Source organism: Hyperolius riggenbachi, chromosome 7 (assembly GCF_040937935.1).
Source record: "Hyperolius riggenbachi isolate aHypRig1 chromosome 7, aHypRig1.pri, whole genome shotgun sequence".
Lineage (NCBI taxonomy): Eukaryota > Metazoa > Chordata > Amphibia > Anura > Hyperoliidae > Hyperolius > Hyperolius riggenbachi.
This window is the reverse complement of record NC_090652.1, coordinates 31,432,550-31,449,856: the sequence shown is the minus strand read 5'-3', so window position 1 is coordinate 31,449,856 and position 17,307 is coordinate 31,432,550. Positions and strand designations below refer to the sequence as shown.

Sequence of the window (17,307 nt, the reverse complement as noted above, 5' to 3'; positions counted from 1 at the left end):
ATCCTATTGCTACTGGGTGTGTTTATAGATGATGGCAGTTGGTGCTGTCTGTTGTTTTTTTTTCCGTGTCTGCCCGTAGTAAAGATGATGACCTGCAGGTTGATTGTAGATTAAACGATATGAACGAATTACATGACGAATATTAATCCTTTTTTATCTCTCTTCTGTGTTTTAACTTCTCACTTTGCAATGTATTTATTTTTTTTTCCACTCTACTACTATTTTTCAGTAAAGTTCCTCTTTAAAGGACTTCCGAGGCGCGGGGGCTTAAACACATTTTACTCACCTAGGTCTCCTTCCAGCCCATAGCAGCCGTTTCGTGGCCTCGCCGCAGCTCTCGTTGTCCTGCTGGCTACCCGTGAAGATCGCAACCTCGTCGGGTCTTCTGCGTCTGTGCGGACATTCATGCCCACGTCATCTAGCGTATACTGCACCTGCGTGGTAAATGTAATAGTAGATGACGTGTACGCACGGGCATGAATGCCAATGCAGGCGCAGGAGACCCGACCCGCCGTCGGGCAGCCAGCGGGACAACACTGAGGACCGGGGCTGCGGTGAGGGTATGAGATGGCTGCTATGGGCTGGCATTTGTTTAAGCCCCCGCGCCTTGGAAGCGCTTTAAGCTTTCCTGGTTCCTGTGTCTCAAAAGAGGAAATATTTGTCTTTGCACAGTCACTGACTGTTCAATAGATCTAAGGCCCTGTTCACATCTGAGCGTTTTGCCTGCGATTTTGGCAAAACGCTCAAGCGCTAGCGCTTTTTAAAGCTCTAGTGCCATAATACCCTACAGGCCCGTACTCACTTGGGCGATTTGCGTTAATCGCCAGAGATTACCGCAAATCGCCAAATGTAAATTTGCAACCGGCACCATTTTGAGGTGATTTCACGGTGATCGTGTTTAGTGCTATGGAAGCGCTAAGCGCGATTGGGAAAAATCGTGTGGATGGCGATTTTTTTGCGTTAAACGCCAAAAATCGCCATAGCAAAATGCTAGCAAAAGCGCTAGCGTTTTGCAAGTGTGAATGGGGCCTTAAGAAAGATTAGCACAAGCCTTAGGCATCACTATTTCCCATTTGTTCCCACCGTTGGGTGAGTTATAGGGTAATCTCAGTGAAAATGCAGCCAGGGGTTTAATGACAGCATTCACACTAGCATTCAACGTCGATGTTTCCTCTTTGTTCTCATCACTGAGCAAGTGATAGGGGACGTCATTAAAAAAGCAAACATGGGTTCAATGGCAGCGTTCAGACTTGTGTTTGATGTCAACTTAAATTTGCATTTGGGCCCACGCTTATGTCGCTCTGCAGCTCCACCTCTGGTTAAGGATGGGGTTTAACAAGAAATAAGTATTCCGTGTGTTTCAGCATCAGTGGTTCCTCCACTCCAGGAAAGCCTAATGACTCCGACTTTCATTCTACACCTCCTCGCCGACTCCATCCTGATTACCTGGATGTACTTCTACATCTCTACACTCAACTTACATCTCAGGAAACTGACGGACGTCCGGCATCAAGCTGGTGAGTAGTCCTCTGCCTTACACCATGTGTAACCATGTGTGAAGATCCTGGTCCTCAAGGACATGAATTGGACAACCATGGTCTAAAGGCACAGATCAATGATACAATCTTAACTGTACAATCTTGCCAAATCTATGAAGTACAAGGGTAAACTGAGTGCATATACTTTGCATGGATACTTTAGGTTGTCCCTCATATTACATAGAATTGGTAAGATTGTACAATTAAGAAGGACACCCTAAAGTGTGTGTGTGTGTGTGTGTGTGTGTGTGTGTGTGTGTGTGTGTGTGTGTGTGTGTGTGTGTGTGTGTGTGTGTGTGTGTGTGTGTGTGTGTGTGTGTGTGTGTGTGTGTGTGTGTGTGTGTGTGTGTGTGTGTGTGTGTGTGTGTGTGTGTGTGTGTGTGTGTGTGTGTGTGTGTGTGTGTGTGTGTGTGTGTGTGTGTGTGTGTGTGTGTGTGTGTGTGTGTGTGTGTGTGTGTGTGTGTGTGTGTGTGTGTGTGTGTGTGTGTGTGTGTGTGTGTGTGTGTGTGTGTGTGTGTGTGTGTATCACTTGAAAACACCTTGACCGATACGAAACTTAGTATACAGATCCCTTACTACCTGGGATGATATGTTCTGGGGGTCTCGCGTCCCTTCTGCACACCTGGGCGGAGCTACAAACAGCCAATCAGATATCACAGATACTTACCTAAGTAGAGGGAACTCCTCCTCAACCCCACCGCCACTTGTACATGGAGAGGAGCGTGGCTATGTAAACATCTCCTCTGGTTGGATATGTGCAGAGGTTCCCAGCACTGAATTGGTGGGGTCTTGAAGGACATGAGCTCTGGACTATCCAGAGGCTTCCCTCTGCTTACAGGGTCAGCGGAATATAACCCTGCATTTCAACTTTGCTCTAAAATATTATTTACAGCATATTATATGCAAAAAGCATTTTTTTTTTACTAGACCAGCATTGGAAGGGTTAAACACAGAGGTTTAAAGTTCCGTGGAGAGATATGCAGAAGTTCAGATTGTTACATTCTATTTAGTTATATGTATCTATTGAGAAATGTTACAAATTCTTTGGCTGTCCTCCAGCTCTTCTCAGTCAGAGTGAGTGAGTCACATTCAACACTTAGATACATTTATGTAAACAAAATGTATCTATGTCAGCTTTGGATGCGTCTGCAGAAATCTCCAGGAACTTTAAAGCCCTGTGTAACCCTTCCAATGCTGGTCTAGTAAAAAAAAAATGCTGGTTGCATATAATATACTGTAAATAATGTTTTAGAGCAAAGTTGAAATGCAGGGTTATATTCCGCTTTAAGCCACCCGGGAGCCCTAGCGCAAAAGTAACTTGCCCCTCCCCACCCCATGAAAGTCAGCTCCCAGGACCCTTGCACTCCCAGTGGCCTCCCCCGACTGCTCCCCGTGGTACCCATTCGGTCATTCTTGAAATCTCTCACCTGTCCCGGATGCTGCACCGTCCTGATTTTCGTCTTCAGCCAAGTTGCCTGCGTCTTCTCCATCCGGTGCATGTTATGAGTAAATAACATGCACCGGGCATAGAGTAGAAGCAGACAGCGTGGCTGAAGACGGAGATCGGGAAGTAGCAGCTGCTGAGACTGGTGAGATGTTTCAAGGCAGCTGAACTACCAAACATTCGGGGCCACGGGGAGCAGTTGTAGGAGGCCACCTGGGGGATCCAGTGGCGTGGGGGCCTCTGGAGTGGTCAGGGCCCTGGGTCAATTGCCCCCTTTGCCTCAATGGCAGCGTTGGCCCTGTCTGCTTAGCTAAATATCTATTTTTTTATCAATGTAGGTTTTGCTTTCAGGAAATGCTGGATAGACACAAGTGGTAATGGAAGTTGGTAAACTACATAATGTATAAGATGGTGATGTGCATAACTTAGGGTGACACTGGACTACATTGGCCTCATTTGTATGCCTGTCTGAAGATGTGAGTTTTTAGGTTACATTGGTAGACATAAAACATTGGGGGGAAGGGGTCTTAAACACAGCAACCTCTAAAGATATACAGTAGTTGTATGTAAATCTATGTACCTCTACAGATGCGGCACAAAGAACGGAAGGCGAGAGGGAAAAGAGGGGATTTTTTTTGCAGATACTCGAAATAAAGGTTTGGTATAAACGTCCCGGTCAACATGCAAGATTAAAAATCCCACTTCATTCCAAAAGACATAATAAGGAAGGATGCTAGACCCACAATAGTGCAACATATAAATATACAAAAATCTTATACAAACTCAGCTTTTAGATGTGGTTTGGTGACCATACAGACAGCTGCTGATGTGTTGGCTGCCAACTTGGGTACAAAACCTCAGAATGGAGGAAGTACTTTGAGAGATCCCCAAAATACGTTGCTATAAGTTGGTCATCTAAATTAATACAACAACATCATATTGTGAAGTAGCGGAAAATATTTACCGCCATGGACAGTTTGTTGCATAAAAAAAATAAAAATTATGTAAGACAATCCAATGAAGCCATCACAAAATGGCCAGACGTACGTTTCGCGAATTAACTTCCTGTCTACAGAAGCCAGTAAAGGAAGTCAAAAAACATTGTCATGGATTTCTCTGGTAAAAAGCAAGAGACACAGTATATTAGTAACCTTTAAAATGTAAAAATAATTTGTCACGTGCCTCAACAACATGCCTCAACCACAAAAGTCTGGTGCAGAAGCTGAGGATGCAAGGATTGGGGAAGAATCTCTGTATGCATGGATAAGGAACTGGCTAATGGACAGAAAGCAAAGAGTTGTGAATGGATTATATTAAAAATGGGTGACTGTTAGCAGTGGGGTCCCACAGGTGTCAGTACTTGGTCCATTACCCTTCAATTTACTTATTAATGACCTAGTAGATGAAGTACAAAGTAATGTTGCTATTTTTGCAGATGATACAAAGTTGTGCAGAATTATCAGCTCTCAGGAAGATAGTGACATATTGCAGAAGGATCTGGATAGGACGGCTATATGGGCACATAAATAAATGGCAGATGAAATTCAATGTTCAAAAATGTAAAGATGCATTTTAGTCGCACCAATGGTCTAGCACCATATAAAATAAACAGAATACAAATGGAGACATCAAACTTGGAGATGGACTTAGAAGTACTCATTGACAAGTTTAAACTCCTGAGTGTTACGCCGCTCAGGACGTTTCGTTAGTTTGTGCCTCCAGGATTAAATAATTTGCTCTCATGGCAGTAAAACCTTTAGCTAGCACTAGGCTAGCTAGTAAAGGCACCCCCCGATCGCCTGGGATCTCCCCGATCGCCTGGGATCTCCCCGTTTATACATTACCCAGCCTGTATCCAGCGATTGGCACAGCCTCCCCGCACAGCTCCTGTCTTCACTATGGGGAGAATCGCTCATGACGTCATGCGCAAACCCGATCCTCCCCATAGAGAGACCGGAGCTGTGCGCGATCGCTGGATCCAGGCTGGGTAATGTATAAACACTGGGATCAGGGGGGATCCCAGGCGATCGGGGGGTGCCGGAAACCTTTACTAGCTAGCCTAGTGATAGCTAAAGGTTTTACTGCCATGAGAGCAAATTTATTCATTCTGGGGGACTCCTGAGGACAGAAAGCGGTATGCCTGACACAGTGTCGGGCGTACTGCTAAGGAGGTTAATAAACATTTGCAATGCCAGGCAGCTGCAGCAAAAGAAAATACAATTTTTGGATACATTCAAAGGAAAATAACAACTTGGGATGCTAGCATAATCTTGCCACTGTTTAGCTGTCTTCTAAGGCCGCAGCTAGAGTATGGAATTCAGTTCTTGGCATTGCATTACAGGAGGGACATTGTAATTTTAGAGCAGGTGCAGAGACAAGCAACAACACTGATTCAGGGCTCGTTTCCACCATAGCGAATCCGCATGCGGCGACGAGATGCGGATTCGCTTGTTACACTGAAGTGGCCGGGGCTGTTTCCACATGTGCGGCGTGCGGGAGCGATTTGGCGGCGGGCCAAATCTGCACGACGGGACCCACAGAATTCGCCTGCGTCGGGAATCCGTGCGAATCGCCGCTAATGTATTTAATAGTAAAAACGCATGCGTTTGTTACATGCGTTTTTACCCGCGATTTCGCACCTTTTTCAATGTTATTTTGCCCTGGCAGTGTCATGGTTAATTTCGCATGGCACCCTGCCATGCGAAATCGCACGCGAAATCGCGGGTAAAAACGCATGCGGAAACGCATCCGCATGCGTTTTTACAAGCGTCGGAATGCCGGCGAAATCGCGTCGCAACAGTGGAAACGGGCCCTCAAAGGATGGTAGAAGGTCTCACTTACTAGAAACTAGTGATGGTCAAGTAGATGCAAATAACTTTGAGTTGATGCAAATTTTTGTGCAAATGTATGCAGCTTGAAAATGAACCAAACTACTGAGGTACAATTCGATTGGTTCATTTTCAAGCTGCATAAATTTGTATAAAATGTGCATACATTTGCATCAACTTGAAATTATTTGCATCTACTTGACCATCACTACCAGAAACAACGCCTTAGGCCACATACACACATCAGACCATAGTCTTTTGAAAATGAAAGATCACAGACCAATTGTACCCCCTTCCATGTAGTATGAGAGCCATACCTACAGTCTATTCTATTGAGCTGAACTCCCCATCAGACAGAAATCTTTGCAAGATGCTGCACACACAGATGTTGTACACATTCAAAAGATCTGTTCCTGCAAAAGATCTGTTCCTGCAAAAGATCCGTTCATAGTCTATGAGATCTGCAGATCATCATACACACCTTGTTTAACTGACATTCATCTGCAGATCAGACAATCATCTGCAGATCTGAAGATCCATCCTGGTGGATCTGATCTGCAGATGAATGTCTATTAAACAAGGTGTGTATGATGATCTGCAGATATCATAGACTATGAATGCCTTTTGCAGGAACGGATCTATTGCAGGAACGGATCTTTTGCAGGAACAGATCTTTTGCAGACACTGATCTTTTGAGTGTGTACGGGCATCTTTGTGTGCAGCATCTTGCAAAGATTTCTATCTGATGGGGAGTTCAGCTCCATAGAATAGACTGTGTAGGTATGGCTCTCATACTACATGAAGGGTGTAAGATTGGTCTGTGATCTTGCCTTTTTCAAAGACTTTTATCTCAAGTGTGTATGAAACATTAGAGGGGATCTGATTAACATGTATAAATACATCTGAAGACAATCTAAAAACTTGGCAGATGTGCTTTTTGCCCCTAGGCTTTTAGAAAGGACTAGAGGATCTGTGCATGGAGGAAAAAAGTTTTACCCATTTATTTAGGAAAGGGTTCTTTACAGTAGAGGTGCGTACACACATGCGACTATAGTCGTTTGAAACGATCGTTCCCCGATCATTTCAAACGACGATCGTTTGACAAAAAGCAACCAACGACTATTAAGTCTAACGACGGACTAGCTAGATCGTTCAAAACGAACTATCTAGCTTGGCGGATTTTTTCCAATGACGATCGTTTGCTAAAAGTAGCACATCGTTGGAAATGGTCGTTCGTACTAGGCTTGACATGCGCATGTCACTATTTCTACATGGAACTTTTCATTTTTATGCGCAAGCGCAATAGTTGCTTTACGTGATGTAACGTTCGTTCTAACGATCAGATCATTACACACCTTTTAAAACTAACTTTACTTAGGTCGTTTTTTTTTTTCAATTAAAAGTTCGTTCGTCGTTCATAACGAACGATCGTTGTCGCATGTGTGTACGTAGCATAGGAGTGATTAAATTGTGGAAATAGTTATGGCAAATTCTATATCTGCTTTTAAGGGGGTTGAGATGCTTTCCTTGCACTGAAGGACATCAATGGATACTGTATAATTACTAGGTAATGCCCGGTGGTATTGATCCTGGATTTTATCTGACTGCCATCAAGAGTCAGGAAGGAATGCATGGGGATAGGTTAAAAAGAGAAGTTAAGGCAGGTACAGTATTAGGAATAAGGTGGGTGGGAATGGGATTTAGGAAACAAGTGAGAAGGCAGGACAAGGAAATTTGAAAGAATAGCCTTTGTGCAGAGCCGGGACAAGGTTCTTCAGCACCCAAGGCTGAGACAGCAAAGTGCGCCCCTCCATCCCTCCCACCCCAGCTGTCACACACTGATTGCTATTAGACTAAGAGGTGCCCCAGGGCCCCCAACATCCCCAACACCTTAATCTCTAGTTATCTGTCTTGCAGTCACTGCTATGTATGCCCTTTTCTTATTTATTTGTGCTTCAAACACAATTGGGAATGACAGCTGAATGAATTGTGCGCCCCCTCCTACACTGCGCCCTGAGGCTGGAGCCTCTTCAGCCTCTGCCTCGGCCCGGCCCTGCCTTTGTGCACTTCTATGAATGAAACCGGCTATATAGAAGGGAATCTGAAGTGAAAATAAACTTATGATATAATAAATTGTATGTGTAGTACAGCTAAGAAATAAAACATTAGAAGCAAAGAAAAGAGTCTCATATTGTTTCCAGTACAGGAAGAGTTAAGAATCTTCAGTTGCAAAAGAGCTTCTCTGAGCTCTCTGACCCAGGTGAGAGTGATATGGAGGAATATGTATTTCCTTTTAAACAGTACCAGTTGCCTGGCAGCCCTGCTGATCTATTTGGCTGCAGTAGTGAACTGAATTACACCAGAAACAAGCATGCAGCTAATCTTGTCAGATCTGACAATATTGTCAGAAACCCCCGACCTGCTGCATGCTAGTTCCGGGTCTATGGTTGAAAGTATTAGAGGCAACGGATAAGCAGAATAGCCAGGCAACTGGTATATTCTGCTTATGGCATATGGCAGCCTCCATATTCTCACCTCAGGTTTGGTGTTGATCGAACACCCAGTTATTCGGGCTCGGGTCGGCTCGGCCGGACATGGTCCAGATGTGCGGGATATTGGGCCGAACACCGAGCCTAATTGAAGTCAATAAGGACCCGAGCATGCCTGCTAAAGCATTGACTTCAATTAGGCTCGGTGTTCGGCCCAATATCCCGCACATCTGGACCATGTCCGGCCGAGCCGACCCGAGCCCGAATAACTGGGTGTTCGATCAACACTACTCAGGTTCCCTTTAGGTTGGCTACAGTGCTGTGTGCTGAAGCACTTATCTCAACCTGTCTCTCTCTGTTTCTTGTTTGTTTAAGGTTTTACTGCAAGGAAGTTCAAAGGGTCATTAGCTCTGCTCTGTTTCATCGTTTAAAATTTGTAAACTGCAAATATTACAGAATGGTGCAATGTTATTAAAAAAAGCTATATAACTGAAAATAAAAATATGAAACTTTTTTTTTTTTGCTACTGTTATATTAATTATCCATACTACACATACAATGTACTTTATCATAAGGTTTTTTTTTTCACTTCAGTGTCACTTTCAGGAGGTTTCTGGACAGAAAGACTGGTTGTATAGCAAAGCTGTTACTAATCCTGTTATTTTTTATCTGTAAAGGTGCGTACACACATGCGTAGTCGCATAGTCGTTTGAAACAATCATTCCCCGATCATTTCAAACGACGATCACTTAAAAAAAGCAGCCAATGACCATTAAGTCTAACGATGGACGAGCTAGATCGTTAAAAACAAATATCTAGCTTGGCGGATTTTTTCCAACGACGATCGTTTGCAAAAGTAGTACATAGTTGGAAAACGGTCGTTCGTACTAGGCTTGACATGCACATTTCACTATTTCTCCATGGAACTTTTCATTTTTATGCGCAGACGCAATAGTTACTTTTACGTGATGTAACGTTCGCTCTAACGATCAGATCGTTACACACCTTTAAAAGCTAACTTTACTTAGGTCGTTTTTTCCTCAATTAAAAGTTCGTTCGTCGTTCACAACGAACGATCGTTGTCGCATGTGTGTACGTAGCTTAAAGGGGAACTGAAGAGAGAGGTATATGGAGCTGTCATGTTTATTTCCTTTTAATCAATACCAGTTGCCTGGCAGCCCTGCTGATCTATTTCTCTGCAGTAGTATCTGAATAAAACCAGAAACAAGCATGCAGCTAGTCTTGTCAGATCTGACTTTAAAGAGACTCTGTAACACCAAAAAACTCCCTTGGGGGGTACTCACCTCGGGTGGGGGAAGCCTCCGGATCCTAATGAGGCTTCCCACGCCGTCCTCTGTCCCACGGGGGTCTCGCTGCAGCCCTCCGAACAGCCGGCGACAGAGCCGACTGTCAGTTCAATATTTTCCTTTGCTGGCTCCAGCGGGGGCGCTGTGGCGACTTTCGGCTCCGAACTAGACGGAAATACCCGATCTCCGTCGGGTCCGCTCTACTGCGCAGGCGCCGGAAACTTACGCCTGCGCAGTAGAGCAGACCCGACGGCGATCGGGTATTTTCGCCTACTTCGGCGCCGACAGCCATCAGATCGCCTGCGCAGGTGCCAGGAAGGTAAATATTGCGTCACCGCTGTACGGAGGGCTACAGCGAGACCCCCAAGGGACGCAGGATGGCGTGGGAAGCCTCATTAGGATCCGGAGGCTTCCCCCACCCGAGGTGAGTACCCCCCAGGGGCCTTTTTGTCGTTACAGTTCCTCTTTAAAGTCTGAACCACTGAAACACCTGATCTGCTGTATGCTTGTTCAGGGGCTATGGCTAATAGTATTAGAGGTAGAGGATCAGCAGGGCTGCCAGGCAACTGGTATTGCTTAAAAGGAAATAAACATGACAGCCTCCATACACCTCTCTCTTCAGTTCCCCTTTAAGTTTTATGGCAAAATCCTCAGCTGTAATCCAGTGTTTGTGGGAGGAGGAGAGTGAAGTCAGAACAGAGTGTTGCTGTAAAGATTTCCTATGTGGCAGGGTAATACCTTTAACAGTGTTTTGTCTCACTAGATCTCTACTCATCTGTATTTGGGGCTCTGCAGATGCTCAGTCTGTTACTAGCCCCCTTCATAGGCATCCTACTGAATAATTACAGCTGTCTAAAGATCCCCAGGAAGGATGAAGCAAACAAAACAAGGTTAGCAATACCAGCTTTTAGGCTACTTACACACCAGGACGTTGCGTTTAGGGGATGTTATAGGGCACATAACGTACCCCTAACGCAACGCCTGGTGCTCTCTGATATGGACGTCGGAGTGAGCCGCGTTGTGCAGCTCATTCTGGCGTCCGTGATGCGTACTCTTGGACGCATGCGGCATCACGTGGTCCCGCCGGCCAATCGCCGCACAGAGCGGCCGCACCAGGAAGTAAACACTGCACGCCACACCGTGCAGTGAATATTAATTAGCCATGTGCCTGGCCTCTCCCCACTCCTCCCCAACACTACTGAGCATGTGCGCACAGTCTAACGCGGCTTAGCCGCGCATAACGCACAGCATGCAGCACTCTCAACGGATGTGCTGCGTTACAATGTAACGCAATGTGTGCAGTGTGAATGGGCTGATTGATTTTTCATTACTGTGCAGTGGGGCTGCGTTACAGGCTGCACTAACGTGCGCCTGTGTAAGCAGCCTTATAAAGAAGACCTGTCACAAACCTGGGCAGAGGAAGAATAAGATTTTTTTTTTTAAATGTATACTTATGACCTGCTGTCATAAGTATAAAAGTAAATTTAGGCTGTCAGATTTTAAAGGACAACTGAAGTGATAGGAATATGGAGGCTGTCATATTTATTTCCTGTTAAACAATACCGGTTGCCTGGCAGCCCTGCTGATCCCTTTGGCTGCAGCGGTGTCTGAATCACACCAGAAATAAGCCTGCAGCTAATCTTGTCAGATCTGACACTAATGTCAGAAACATATGATCTTCTGCATGCTTGTTCAGTGGCTATGGCTAAGAGTATTAGAGGCAGAGGATCAGCAGGACAGCCAGGCAATGTGCATTGATTAAAAGGAAATAAATATGGCAGCCTCCATATCACTCTCACCTCAGTTGCCCTTTAAAAAATTCCTTAAAGGGAAGGTCCAAGCAAAAAAAAAAAAATGAGATTCACTTACCTGGGGCTTCTACCAGCCCCATGCAGCCATCATGTGCCCTCGTAGTCACTCACTGCTGCTCCAGTCCCCTGCTGGCAGCTTTCTGACCTCGGAGGTCAGGGCCAAATTGCATACATTTTTACACATTCCCTCTAGTGCAGGAACATTAACACATACATTTTTACGCGTTAGTGGTGAAACGCGTACATTTTTGTTCCTACACTAGCTGGAATGCGTAAAAATGTATGCAATGTGGCCCTGACCTCCGAGGTCAGAAAGCTGCCAGCGGGGGACTGGAGCAGCAGTGAGTGACTACGAGGGCACAGGATGGCTGCATGGGGCTGGTAGAAGCCCCAGGTAAGTGAAACTCATTTTTTTTGCTTGAACCTTCCCTTTAAAGAGGACCTCCATGAAGTATCCTCTGACTGGGCACTGCATATGAATGATCTTTGCAAATTATATCTTTTAAATGACTTTATTCTGTGAAAGTTATTGGTGGCAAAAGCTGCTTACATTTGCATAAAGAAGCATGAATAATTCTGTATCCTCTCTGAATTATTTCCACTCTATGGATGCTCACTTGTGCGGCTCCAGAACTTCTCCAGAGCAGCCTCCACTCTATGGAACTCCCTCCCTACCCCCCGTCAGGCTCACACCCAACTTCCCAACTCATTTATGCAGGCTTGAAAGACCCATCGGTTCGCTATTGCTTACCTGGCATATTTATAGCTCCATCTCCCTCCCTTGGACTTTCACCCCACCCTTCTTATGTGTCCTTATCCCCAACCCGTATAACCCATACACATGCTTGATTAAAGATGGATGAGGCGACCAATACCGACCACCTCAGCTGATAAACTGGCATGTGTACAGCAGGTCTCCACCCGACCCTGCATGTGATCCACCAGGCAGATTAATTTGGCAAAGTAGCGGCTGATACCTTTGTGCTGACGCTTGCCTCACCTGCCGCATCTGTCGGCCCTCTGCCCCCCCGACTCCATGTCTGTATAGCGTTGGCTCAGCGATGTTGACCAAAGCAATATCAATCCACCGTGTGTACGGGCCTTTAGATTATACGCCTATTTGTCAGGGTCCACCTCCCCATGTGCTCTTCTCCACCCCCATACAGGCTAAGTGACTCGTCAGCTATACTTATCCCTACATTGTTACATTAGTGGACCATTGTTGAACGCAAACATGTCCCTGTGTTATTATATTGTTTAAGATTGTAATGTCTCCCCTCTCTAGTGTACAGCTGTGAGTAATGTTAGGGCTTTATAAATAAAGTTTAATAACAATGTCGGTATATTCAGTATTTGCAACTTTCTGACTATTTTCCAGGGTTACCCATAAGAGGCTGTGCTCCGGGAAGAGGCTGGGTGTGGTCTATGGCCTCCGGATTCTCCTCATGTGCTGCTTTGCAGTCACCTCACTCATCTCTTCTCTCCAAGTCCAGGTAAAGGATGTCTCTTAATCTCTCCTCAGATTTAAAGAGGATCTGTAATTTAAAAAAAAACCTCTGGGGGGTACTTACCTCGGGAGGGGGAAGCCTCTGGATCCTAACGAGGCTTCCCCTGTCCTCCTCCATCCCCCCGTTGCTTTGCCGGGACGCCCTGAATTGCGGCGAGGTAACTATTTTCCTACCGCGATCCAGCGCTATTTCCACCTAGCCTGAACGAAGAGCTGCTACTGCACCTGCGCTGGATCCTGGAGAGGTAAATAAACATAAATAAAAGTAGTTAAATCAACGCATACCTGCCGTAAAGTCATCTGTGCATTACCGCATGATCATTGCCTGCCGCATGGATTATGCAGTAACGCAAGTCTATGGCGAAGCAGTAAGTGTAAATGACGGAGAGCAGTGCGATGGACTGACGGGTGCCCAGTGACGTACTTCCTATCCAGCAGGAAGTACGTCACAGAGCGGGGGCAGGCCTATGCATATTACCGACGGCTCTGTTTACCACAGGGAAATATGAAAGGGGCTTTGGTGCGATGTGACAAGTGTGAAACTGATCTTAAACCTAGCTCCAGCAGAGCCTCGCTAGGAAAACAGACACATTCAAAAGTCTCCTGACTCTCTGTATGATTTCCCTGTATGATACTTATTCTGAAACTAAATAAGCAGAGAGGAAATCCACAGAAATTCAGCACGTTTCTGATGCCAAAAGTGAAGTTTTTGGGGAAGTGAACAGCTCAGATACTTCTCAAATTTTTACAAACAAGGAAAACTTCTTTCTTCATGAAACTCTCCCTGCTCACCCCGTCTGCCCTCCACCCCGCCCCACATAGCAACAGAACACATCACTAGCCTCTAGGCTAGCAGCATGTCTGTACATGTCAGCCCTGTAATGGCACCAGTGAACTCTTTCACAGGACACAAGGAAAACAGAGAGAAATGCACCCTGTGTGTGTTTAGAGAGAAGAGCAGGTCTAATTCCCTCTCATCTTCAAGTACTCACAAGTGTTGTTAAATTTTTATTATTTTTTTATCCTTAAAATTGAATATGTGTTTTTATGCTGCCCCACTATCAAGGTCTAAAGAAAAGGCTTTTTAATTTTGCATCTTTAATTGTAGCAACCAAAACCATTGTCCATTTGTCTTTTAGGTCTTGGCGTTCATCCTTCATATTATTGTGCGGACATCGATGTTTATGGTGAATACCACCCTGTATCAGTGCATGTAAGTACTGGCATAGCCGTGTGACCACATTACTAATACACACGCTCAACAATCAAACAGTCTTTTAAATGCACAATTATCAAACAACTTTTGTTGTTGAAACAAACCAAAAAAGTTTTTTGCTAATGTTCAAACAACTGATAAGACGCAGCTCAAGTCAATCCAACAGTTGGATTGACTTGAGCTGCGCCTTATCAGTTGTTTGAACAATAGCAAACAACTTTCTTAGTTTGTTTCAACAACAAAAGTTGTTTGATAATTGTGCATTTAAAAGACTGATTGATGATTGTGTGTATGAGGCTTTAGGGAGGGCGTCTTTAGGTGCGTACACACGTCGGACTGACACAAGCTACCAGTCGTCAGACCCGCCCGCGGGCAGACGTTCTGACGACAGTTTCCCCGTGTGTGCAGTCTGTCGGCAGGCTGCCCGCCGAGGGGATCAATCAAAACCAGCCTTATCAGCTGGCCGACAGACTGTAGCGTACACATGCGGAAATGTGTACGCTACAGTCTGTCGGCCAGGTGATAATCCTGGTTTTGATTGATCCCCTCGGCGGATCGATCAAAAACAGCCTTATCAGCCTGCCGACAGACTGCACACACGGGGAAACTGTCGTCAGAACGTCCACCCCGTGGGCGGGTCTGACAAGTGGTAGCTTGTGTCAGTCCGACGTGTATACGCACCTTTAAAGTGAACCTGAGGTCAAAATAAACTGATAAGATAAACAATTGTATTTATCCTCCTACTCCTAAAAATGATTTTTTTTTTAACAAAGGTTTTATTGAGTAAAACAAAGACATTTCACAAACAGTGGAAATTTGTCAAACAAATAAATTTGAGACATGCAATAATTGCAAGGCATACATGTAAGAATGCTTCATTGAAGGACACAAGGAGACATATCAACTAAAACTGTACTCTTCTTCTCGAAACAAAAACATACATACAGGGCACCCAGCCCAAGCTTGTTACCCGCAGATCAGGAACAGAGTCTGGGGAGAGGGGAATCTAACACTCCAGGGAGACCAAACTGAATCAAACTGTGCTTCCTGATTAAAGGGGAACTTCAGCCTAAACAAACATACTGTCATTAAGTCACATTAGTTATGTTAATAAAAATAGATAGGTAAAATCTCTTACCCACCCTGTTTTAAAAGAACAGGCAAATGTTTGTGATCTCATGGGGGCAGCCATCTTTTTCATGGGGCAGACATCTTTTTGGTTGAAAGGAGGTGACAAGGAGCAGGAGACAGTTCCAACTGTCCTGTCTCCTGATCACACCTCCCAGCTGCACGCGCTAGGCTTCAAATCTCAAATTCAAAATAAAAAAAAAATAAAATTGCACCAAAACAGCAGAAGGACAACAACATCAGAAATCCCATCATGCTTTGCACAGCATCAGGGGAAAAATGCCCGGGCAGTTTTCTTCTGTGCAGCTAAAAATGAGGCTTGTATAAGAGAAACAAAGTTCTCATGCTGTGAAACTGGTAAAGAAACACCAAGCCTTTCCAGTGCTGCTGAGTAGATTTCTAGTCTGGAGGTTCACTGTAAGATGGAAAGGGGTAATCTTGTTCATCCAGTAGTACTCGTTTATTTTATGGGTTAGGACAGGGAAGGGGATAGTAGGGGACCTCCAATACTTTTGCTATGATAGCTTTGGCAGCATTACAAAAATGCACCAATAGCTTGTTCTCACAGTTAGACGTGAAAGTTTCTTACCAAACAGGGCCATCCAAGGATTGGGGGGGATATCAGTGTCCAGAACTCGGGAGGCCAAACTAAAGCAATCGAACCAGAACTGCTGTACAGATAGACAAGACCACCAACAATGTTACTGGTCTGCAGGGTGACCACATCCTGTAAAGCAAGTGTCTACAGGCGCTATACCCCTCTTGAACAGAAGGGGTTCTGTACCAGTCATACAAGATTTTATAACCTCTCTCTGAAATCACAATTAATAGAAGATTTTGCTAAATCAAGGAAGATATCATCCCATTCTTCAATAGACCAGGTATCACACAGCCTATCCTGCCATTTGGTCATGGCAGGTGTCACATGAACAAGTCGGTTATACCAAATTTCAGAAGAAATAAGACCTGGGGTATGAGTATGAGTGTAATTAATAAACTTTTTCGACTGGTGCCAGTTCAGCGTCCAGCCCTGCTCTAAGGCAACTTTGGACAAAAATGTCTCACCTGGAGATACCGAAATAGATTAGAGGATTGTAGATTGTATTTAGCTCTAAGGCTAGGCCAGGGAATACATCATCTATCCCCCCCCCCCCCACCCCTCCAACCAAATCTTGAAGCATAATGGGTACTCTGGTAAATTAATTCTTCCAAGAGATTTTGATTTGGGGGTTCTCATTAGATGTGAGCCATAATCATCAAAATTATAACAAATAAAGGCTTGAGATATCTCGCTTTGCATGTAATGAGTCTATTTCATATATTAGTTTCACCTTTTAAGTTGAATGACTGAAATAAATGGACTTTTGCACCTGTGAGTATCCCTGTACTTTCGGGAGGGATAGCCTCTGGATCCTAATAAGGCTTCCCCCATCCTCCTAAGCCTCGGGGATCCAGCGCTATCTTCCCCAAAAATACAGACAAGGATTTTTTCAAGTTTCACCTGTACAGGTAACATGCTGTATTATAAAAGTATTTGAGTCGTGGCTAGCAGATTTTTTTAAACTTTTTTTTTTGTTTGGTCAGGTTCCATAAGGATCACTTCGGATCTCTCCTGGGAATCCACACCATTATCTCATCACTCCTGACGACTCTACAGCATCCACTGTACCTGCTGCTCATTGGTCCGCTCCAGGGCGACCCCTTCTGGGTAACTGATGGTCTCACCTAAAAATAATGGTTTTTGCAGTAGCATTCCACTCATTCTTCTGAGTTAGCTTAATGAAGAATTTCACTATTGCATAATATACAGTAAAATCCAGGTTCCCCACTATATAGTTATCCTACCTGCCTCTGTCCCAGAGTGATGTCATCATGTACAAATTACATGTTTCCTTTCACATCAGAGTCAAGCAGTGCTGAGTAGTATTTAAATTAGATAGAGCTGATGCATTCCACTTACCGTCCAAGTAACTCCACTACTTCCTCCTTCAAACTAAGATGGAGAAAGTAGTTGAGTTACATGGACCATGTGTGGAAGA

The 17,307-nt window shown here is 44.7% G+C and overlaps 1 protein-coding gene across 1 annotated transcript in view; it reads left to right on the top strand.

Annotated features, from left to right (window-relative positions):
- LOC137525463 (large neutral amino acids transporter small subunit 4-like) overlaps positions 1 to 17,307 on the top strand; it is a 77,730-nt gene that overhangs the window by 57,403 nt on the left and 3,020 nt on the right. The window contains exons 9-13 of the mRNA XM_068246561.1: positions 1,365 to 1,517; positions 10,370 to 10,496; positions 12,796 to 12,910; positions 14,064 to 14,137; positions 16,853 to 16,976. Of these exons, the coding sequence (XP_068102662.1) occupies positions 1,365 to 1,517; positions 10,370 to 10,496; positions 12,796 to 12,910; positions 14,064 to 14,137; positions 16,853 to 16,976 (593 nt within the window). The remainder of the gene's footprint in view (positions 1 to 1,364; positions 1,518 to 10,369; positions 10,497 to 12,795; positions 12,911 to 14,063; positions 14,138 to 16,852; positions 16,977 to 17,307) is intronic.